General features: G+C 48.9%; 1 protein-coding gene across 3 annotated transcripts in view; it reads right to left on the minus strand.

The window, feature by feature from the left end:
• Positions 1-5,933, minus strand: part of LOC112079653 (timeless interacting protein) — a 7,976-nt gene extending 2,043 nt beyond the window's left edge. For 2 of the 3 annotated variants that reach the window (XM_070442400.1, XM_070442398.1), the window contains exons 1-3: positions 1,253-1,523; positions 869-1,010; positions 338-431 (exon numbers count right to left, since the gene is read on the minus strand). In XM_070442400.1, coding sequence (XP_070298501.1) covers positions 338-431; positions 869-989 — 215 coding nt within the window. In that variant the 5' untranslated portion in view covers positions 990-1,010; positions 1,253-1,523. Of the gene's footprint in view, positions 1-337; positions 432-868; positions 1,011-1,252; positions 1,524-5,908 lie in introns of those variants that run through there. The other variant, XM_070442399.1, reaches the window with a different exon arrangement.
• Positions 5,934-9,029: the final 3,096 nt, after the last annotated feature.

The following is a 9,029-nucleotide window of genomic DNA, read 5'->3' on the forward strand; positions in this document are numbered from 1 at the left end:
CATGCACACTAGCCCAGCCTGTTTACATGGTTCTGCGACATGCACACTGGCCCAGCCTGTTTACATGGTTCTGCTGCATGCACACTGGCCCAGCCTGTTTACATGGTTCTGCTACATGCTTCACGTGATAGAAATCACACTACCAGCGCTTTGAAAAGTTTATGTAATTATACTTTCCTGTGAAATATATTGTCTCACATTTCTACCATCAAAAGGACCAGCCACACGGACAACCGGTAAAGTACGCCACAATATCATTTTATTCATCATTCTGGCTTGTAGAGGTTCCTGATCCAAACGCTCATTTCTGCCCGTCTCCAGGCTAATAGACACGTACCTCTGAGAGTCCAGTTTAGGCTGTGGTCTCTTGACGCCTCTCCTCTTGGCAGCAGGGACTTCGGCCAGCTTGGAGATCTCTCCGTCCTCCTCCCCTGAACAACGTCAACAGCCATCAATGGAAAGTATATCGACCCATTATATTGTCCGTGATGTCAGTAAGCAGGAAGTCTCCCAGCTGTGTATATAATAATAATAATGATGATGTCATATCTATATCTACCCATTATATTGTCCGTGATGTCAGTAAGCAGGAAGTCTCCCAGCTGTGTATATAACAATAATAATAATGATGATGTCATATCTATATCTACCCATTATATTGTCCGTGATGTCAGTAAGCAGGAAGTCTCCCAGCTGTGTATATAATAATAATAATAATAATGATGTCATATCAGTCTACCTGTAGGCACACAGGTTTGTGTTGGGTATTGAGTGTGTTGTCTGGTCCCAGATCATCATAAGCATGACAGCACAACCAGATGTGGAACCAGGCTAGGTACTGGTGAGCTATAGTTGTCATTGTCCTCACCTGTAAAAGGATCTCCTCCCTCTCCTGGTGAGAAGGGAGGGGGCAGAGGAGGAAAGGTCTCGTCATCTATGTTGTCATAGTCAGGAATGTCAAACAAGCCATTCTCCATTGGCTCAGCCATGGTTCATTTATCACTGGGCTCCTGCAAGGAAGAAGAGGGGGATTACATTTGATGTTTATTGTCATGTTCACGAGTACAGTGAAATGCCTTTCTTTCACGAGTACAGTGAAATGCCTCCCCCCTACAGTCGTCGGTCATTCTGCCTCCCCCCTACAGTCGTCTGCCATTCTGCCTCCCCCCTACAGTCGTCTGCCATTCTGCCTCCCCCCTAAAGTCCCAACGTTGTGTTTTAATGTTTAGAAAATGCAATACTCGTCACTTACGATAAGGCTTTGGAAACATGTGTTAAACAGGGTCAAGACCCCGCATCTCGCCTGTTGTGTATCGGAGAAAACCGTGCCCGACAGACTGGGGCGAAGGACTCTGTCTAGAGGTGTCGACCTATCGCTAGCTACTCCAGTACAGAGCAGGAGGGGGCGACACTGTCTACTAGCTAACACACTGTGTCCCTCGCCGTCTTTAACAGAACTGCAGGAAAACAGTGGCCGACAGGCAGGGACGAAGGACACTGTCTACCGGTGTGTACTAGCTATAGTTAGCTACCGTTGTCCCCCTCGCTTCCTTCTTCTGTGGGATTTATCGGCGGTCGGCATCCAACGTTATGGTGTATTACCGWCACCTAGTGTACTGGAGAGCCTCTGCCTACCGGAGTCATAGCTTAAAAATGTGTAGCTTAAAAATGGACCAATAGAAGTATAAACAGGGGTTCCTGCAGCGGTTTTGAAAACCTGCTGTAGCCGTTTTGAACAGCTCTTTACAGCTATGGGTGCCTCTACCCGACTAAACTACACTTCCAGAGTTACACTTCCACACAGGTGTTGGAGCATGGTATATGGCTAGTTAGCACATTGTTGCCTCGTCTTCCGTAAACAAGCGCTGMAACATGGAGAAATGGCCGTGTGGGGAACACTAACCATAACAGGGCCCGTATCAATCACATTTTGACAAACATTTGTCTCGCTGATATAAAAGATAAGTTCCTTATTCTTCCAAAACAGCGACGCGTGTTAATGTTCAAACTGAGCGTTGGGATCTTAAAACTCCCCCTTGTAGAAAACGCCTTCGTCCAATGACTTATGTGTAATGTATTGGAACAGAGTCATGATCAAGGAATAAGAGACATTTTGTAACACTGTCTTCTGCACCTGACTTTACAGCCAGTGTCATTCTGAGTTTTACTAGCTAACGTTAGTTAATAACTTACCGACTGGTTGGCGCACATTCTATGACCTAATTTAGCCAAGTTAGCTAACATAGCTAACTAGGTGCAATATTAGCTACACAAATCAAAGCGTGAGGAATCAACGTTTACAACACAGATAAACAAGACCGTCGTAACCCGAATTAAAAAAGCCAGGCTTCTAGATAGATTGGCTAGCAACTAATAACTTGTCCAGAACTTTCATGAGACCTACTGTAGATAAGGTAGTTAGCATGCGTTGCCGCGCTAATGCTAGCTAGCTAGTTGTTTGTGCGGGGAAAACTAGTAAAAAGAATATCAACAAAATATAAAGCGACATCCATCAATGTGATGCGGGAAATACATTCAATAAGAACAGATGTCGTACGGTTAGTATGTGGAGAAAAAACTAATTAGACCGGGGCCACTATTACACAATGGCGCAAAATGGAACAGTTAGCCTATTACGCAATGGTTATGTGTTATTTTTAGTTTGTCCCTTTTGTCTTACTGCCCAAAGAGAGTTTTTTGCATGAACCAATCAACTGATTTGCATATCCGATGTACCAAGAGCCAATCATAGTGTCGTCAAAACATTCATATGTATACGTAAGTTGGGAATAGAAAATGAGGTGAGTTTGTACACTGCTCTCTATCTAATATGTACTGGGAATGTTCTAGTGAAGGAGACTATGTTAATAGCAAAAAACATATGTGATTTCCAATCCTATATTAGACATAAAAGCTACCAAGAGTAGAACTGCCGTTAACAAACTAGTTGGCCTATTAGTAACTGTTCTGTTCATATCAAACACAGATATAATTAACCTAGTTGCGTGACCTCAGGAGCAGAAATGCGACACAATTCGCACAATCAACCTGAAATTATTGGTGTTTTTTGTGTCTTGGAAGTAGCGTATAATAACTTAAATAGCATTAGCAAATTTACTAATTCAGAATATACTTAATAACTTACGGAGGAAGCTGGCATTTCCGAATTCATCTGGAACCCTCTTCCAGCAATAGCAACATATCTGAGCTTCTAGCCACAACTGTGCAGAATTATAACTACATTACACACATTCTCTGACTACAGAGAATACAGGGCTACTCTGGTGAATGGATGTTGTTTAATAAAGTCAGATAAATAATAGCAATGGTCAAAAGGTTAACCCTCGCTCACTTCGTATTCAAAAGTAACAGTCGGATATCGCTATGGTGTAGGCCACCTAGCTGCATTAAGTACAGCAGGGCATCTCCATCCTTAGTGACTGAACCAGATTTGCCAGTAATTCATTTGCTGTTGAGATGTTACAAACAACAGCCACCAAAGGACCCTGCAAGTTCCACAGACAATTATCTAGGGGGAGAATGGCCCTAGCCCTACACCCTCCGTATCCAGCAGGTTCCCAAGACGTGCTCAAAGGGATTGAGGATCTGGGCTTCTCAGCTTGGCCTGGCAGAACACTGACATTCCTGTCTTGCAGGAATTTCACGAGCACAAAGAACGAGCATACTGCTGGTGAATTCGTCAATGCTGAAGGTCATGTCAGAGATGAGCCTGCAGAAGGGTATTAAACATGAAGGGAGTGAGGATGTTCTTCTCTAAGTAACGCAACAGGCAGTTGAGATTGCCTGAATGACATCAAAGCTCAGTCCGATGATGCTAGTACAACACCGCACCCAGAACCAAGACGAGACACCTCCACCATCCAAATCATCCCAGCTCCAGAGTTACAGGCCATCAGTGTAAACGCTCTGTCCTTCGAAGATAAACGCAAATAAAATGACCATCACCAACCTGGTGAGAAACAAACCGCGACTCGTCAATGAAGAGTGGCTGTCTTAGGCGTCCTCACAGTACGGACGAATATTGTAATTTATGCCCTGGCCAACATACTGCATCCTCATGCGTCCTGCAGGCATGCTAAGGGCAGCATTCACGCACATGAGCAGGGACCCTGGGCATACTTATCTTTTTGAGATGTTTTTCAGAGTCAGTAGAAAGCGACCTTCTTTAGTTTCATAACAAGTGACCTAAATATGCCTATCCGTCTGGTAAGCTGTAGTGTCTTAACCGACCGTCCAGCAGATTAAGCATGTCATAAAATCATTGTTTATAGGTTCAATTGAACAAACATGGGAAACAGTGTTTAAACGGCCTTTAACAAGTGAAAGATATTGTTGAAATGTTATTTGGATTTTTAGGAATTATTCTTTGAAAGACCAGGGTCCGAAAAAGGGACATTTTTTTCTTCCTTTTTTTTGTTAAGTTTACAACCATGAGATAAGCCTACCAATTTTACTTGATCAAGAATTTGTCACTAATGCTACTTGCTTTCTGTGGCTTGTTCTTTTCTAAAACTTTCACTAACTTTCACTATGAATGTTTTCCGATAAAAACAGGGTTTTGAAACTTGTCCCCCTCCATAAAACGTTACGTGGGCAAAATTCATTCAGTCAATACTGTCTGTTTACAGGTTTAACCATACACAAGTTACTTGCTATAATGAAATCTGGAAATCAGATTACAATATGATCATTTATATTAGAGAGATTTTAAAGAGATGCTGACGTGTCAAAATTTGATTGAATGACCCTATGTGAACTCATATGTTGAACCCTATTGTAGTTTGATTGACGTGTGCATGTCTCTGGTCAGGCAAAGCCTGTTAGTGGGGGCTATGCGGTTGAAGTAAGGGTCCATTTGAGCAGGCCGTTAATGATGAATGACCCTAAGTCCAGCTGTCAAAAAAATGATGATGAACCCTATGTTCTGCTGATGTTCTTCTGACGCGTGCAAGCAGGGTTCCTGCCTGACCCCCGCCTTTTTGGTTTCCGAGGCTGGGTGGGTGGTTGGGGGTGGTGTGTGCTGAACATATTCAAAGAGTAAGCGCCTATTTTTTATAGCTATATCCCTCCGGGGTACTGTTGTCTTTTTTTGTTTTAGGAAAAACCCCCAAACCTTAATGTTCAGGGGCACCGCCTTTATAAAGCCCTTAGGAACAAATTCCCCCTGTTTAAGTCTGTTAAACATGATAACCCCCTGAAGATTAAAACAAAAATGCACACCCTATGCCAATTTTAGGGATGTTACTGCTCGGCTTTGTCATAACCCAGTGACCAAAGCCTTGAAGAAGTCTGTGTGGAAGCTCCAGAATGTTTTTAAAGGATTTTTGGTACGAGTGAAGGCCACAGTTTCTACATTATTCACCCGGAGAGGATTCTACGGTAAAGAATATTCACAGACAGTTGCCCCAAACCCGTTTATCAAGCAAAACCTGGATTTTTCTCCTGCTCTGGATGAGAGAATGCTAAAAGATCAGGCTTGGCTCCTTAAAATGAAACAGCTCTGAGTGTACACAGCCATGCCGGGCTATGCGGGAAGAAACAGGCTGCGACGGCAAGTTGATCTTGAAAAGCTCTAAAGAATCGCTCAATGGGGACTATGCCTAATAACAAAGTGACAATTTTAGCCTGTGAATTTTATTGACTGGTTTGAACTAATGCCTACAAAGTTGCAATTTCTCCTTATTAGCTTCCAGAGGCCTGCAAAGATGTCAACTTTTTATGCCTGTGTAGTTGAAGATGGGTTGGATTATCCGATTTCATAACCCTAGAATAAGCTGGACATTCTCTTCCAAAATGGGGACAGTTAAAGCGCTTGGCGAGGCTTTTCCTTGAGACAGAGCAAGACCAAAAGGCCCGACGGAGGATTACCCCTGGAGTGAAAACTTACCAAGTGTTGATGTACCTAAGCAAAGAGCCTTGCCTTTTTTGAGGGCGAACTGACACGGACAAGGCGGTTGGTTGCATAAGCCCCCTGGATCTTTAAGAAAGCATCGTAAAAGACCTTAATTGCTGAACGGTTATAAAATGTATGTACTAATATTTGAATGAAATTAAATGGTTTTAAAAATCAGAAATCTCCCCATGTCATGGAAGTCGTTAGTTTGTTCACTCTTAGCTGCAGTCTGTCCTAGGAAGAAACTTGCGGAAAAAGACATGTTGCGCGCGTGTGTGGGGCGCCGTGCGTATGTGCCTTATGTGTTGCGATTAATTCTATCTCTTGACTATTTTTTGGTTTCATGGTCCACTTTCTTCCTGCCAGTGCGGCAACTCTTGCCCTGGTGCTTTGCTTTGCCCTGCTTTGGAAGTGGCTGTGTGTGTGTTTCAAAACAAAGAAACGTGGGCGGGCGTTGGGCAGAAAAGGAGAGGCGGCAGCGCTCAAGGCGCGCGCGCGCGCGCGCCAGGCTTGGCGGACGGCCCACGGACGACGCGGGAAAGCAGAACATCAGGGCAACAACAGAAGGGAGGGGCGGAGGGGCAAAACATGAAGGCTGGAGGGGGGGGTAAAAAGAAAAGCAAGCCCCTGGGGGGGCGAGAACTCCCAACCCCCAGCAGCGAGGGGCGACCACACCGCGGGAGGGGGAGAAATAGCCCGGGGGGAAGAGAAGGGGAAACACACCAAACCCAGGGGGGAACCAAAGAACGGATGAGGGAAAGACATAGCGGGGCGAGGCCGGAAAAACGACAACCCCAAAGGCGAGGGAAAAAGCAGACAGGACGGGCGCGAGGAGGGGGAGGGGACAAACGCGAGGAACAACCCGCGACCCGGGATCAGCGGGGGAGGGCCGAGGCAAACAGCACCGCCAGAAACGCCAAGAAAGCGGTAGCGGCGGAAGCTGGGAAAAAGATAAGCGGGGAAAACAGGCGAAGGAGAGAGCGAGCGGCAAGGGGAGGGCGGGAAAAGAAAAGCCTGGGAGAGGAGAGTGGGGGGGGGGGGGAAGGGGGGAAAAGAGCGGGGAGGGAGAGAAGATAAACAAGCAGGAGGGACCAGGAGGCGGACGGAGAACAACGGCAAGAGGAGCGAAAGTGAGGAAGAGCGGTAAAAGCGGGGCGAAGGGGGGAGAGAGCGGAAAACAGGCACCAGAGAACGCCGAGGGAGAACGGAGCAGCGAACCAGCCAAGGGGGGCCGGAACAAAGTGCAGACAACAAACCGCCACCGGAAGGGGAAACGAAGGAAGCGCAAAAGAAGCCAGACAGAAAAAGAGGAGACCGGAAAAACAAAAAGGGTGGGCAGCGGAGAGGAAGGGAGGGTAGAGGGGGACAGAGACCGAATCCGAGAAGGGTGAAACGGAGGGCCCGAGGGAGCCGGAACGCGGGGCGGCGAAGCAGAAGGACGACGAGACAAGGAGCCCCGAGGGACCCGGAGGGGGGACACACAAGCAAGGTCCGAACAGAGACGGGAAACGGCAGGGCAACCCCCCGGGCCAGGACAACGGGGGCCCCAGAGGCGAAACACCAAAGGAGAAGGAGGCCGCGAGCCACAGGGCCGCGGCACGCCGAACAAGTGGCTACGGGCGATATGCACGAGAACCGCGGGCCAAGCACAAGGGAGGAAGCCAAGGAGAGAGGAGGGAGGGAGAGAGAGGAGGAAGGGGGGAGGGAGAGAGGGGGGGGACACGGACAGAGGGGAAAACCAGGCCGGAGAGGGGGGGGGGGGGGCAGGCGCAACAGCGACCGAACCGGCAGAGGCGGAAGAACAGGGGGAACAAAACAGCAGCCGTGGGGCAGAGCGGCGGCAGAACAGCCCGCGTCAAAAAAACCGAGGAGAAGAATGAGAGGGGAAAGAGAGAGGCGGAAGGGCGGAATGGAGAGGTGGCAGGGGAACAGAGGGGAGGTGGTAAGAACCGATGAGGGGATGGAGAGGGGAGGGCAGACGCGCACCGGCTGGAGAAAGACAACACCATCAAACAGCGGAGGAGGCCCAGACAATAAGACAGCCCCGAGAAGGCGCCAAAAGGGACCCAGGGTCGCAGAAAAACCAGCGAAACTCGGAGGAGGGTCAAAGAGGGAAAGGACAGGCGGACGGGAAGATCGAGGGGACGGGGCGGGGAAGCGGGCCAACCGGCGGAAGCGGCCAAGGCGGGGGGCATGAAAGCAGGAGTCGGAGAGGAGACCAAGACCGGGGGAAAGGCAAAAGCGGGGACCCGGGTTGGGAAAAGCGACGAAAAGGCGCGACGGCCAGAGGCCGAGGGGAGGCGACGCGGAAGCAAGACAAAGCAGGAGGGGCAGGCGGGCGGAGCGAGCGAAACCCCGAAGTGGGAAAAAACAGGAGGGCCGAAAACAAGCAAAGGACCGCCGGGAAAAAACACCCAGGAAACACACACCACACACAGCCCGGAAGTAGAGACAAAGGGCTCTGCCGCTCCCCCTAAGAGACTCGAAGGGGACGACCACTGGGATGGAAACAACCGCGGGACCAGCAGCTCCTGACAGACGCCAAGAGACGAGGAACCAGAACTGGAAGGAAGGCCGGAGGGGAGGAAGGGAAACGAAGGGACAAAAGAAGTGGAAAGCGAAAAAGGGGAAGTCATGCTCACAAAGCGCCGAAACGCCGAAACGCACAGAGACCAGGAACAGTATGGACACCGGATGGAAGAAGAGGTAACAGGCAGGGCTGCGACCGAGGAAAACAACGGTAGTACAAACAGGGGAGCACAGAGAGCCCAGAAACCGAAGGCAATGAGCGGCAAGGACCCAGCGTTGAGAAACGAGGCCGGCGTAAGCCCGTAGCGTGGAAAGGGCGGAGGCCGAATCCTCCTACACAGACATTTCCGCCGAAGACAGCCTAGGGAACAACCATAGGGGTCCGAGACTAGGCGCGGAAAGCGGGCAAGAGGAAGGTGGGGTGGGAACAAGGGACAAAGGGCAGAGCAAATCGAGAGGGTGATGCGGGGGCGGCGAAGCGAGACAGAGGGACAGAACGTGAGAGCGCGAGGGGGAAGGCTGCACCCAACACCTATAGAACGAAGCAAGCCCGGGGAACTTTATTTTACAAGGGCTCGTAATTGAG

Source organism: Salvelinus sp. IW2-2015, unplaced genomic scaffold (assembly GCF_002910315.2).
Source record: "Salvelinus sp. IW2-2015 unplaced genomic scaffold, ASM291031v2 Un_scaffold8864, whole genome shotgun sequence".
NCBI classification, from domain to species: Eukaryota; Metazoa; Chordata; class Actinopteri; order Salmoniformes; family Salmonidae; genus Salvelinus; species Salvelinus sp. IW2-2015.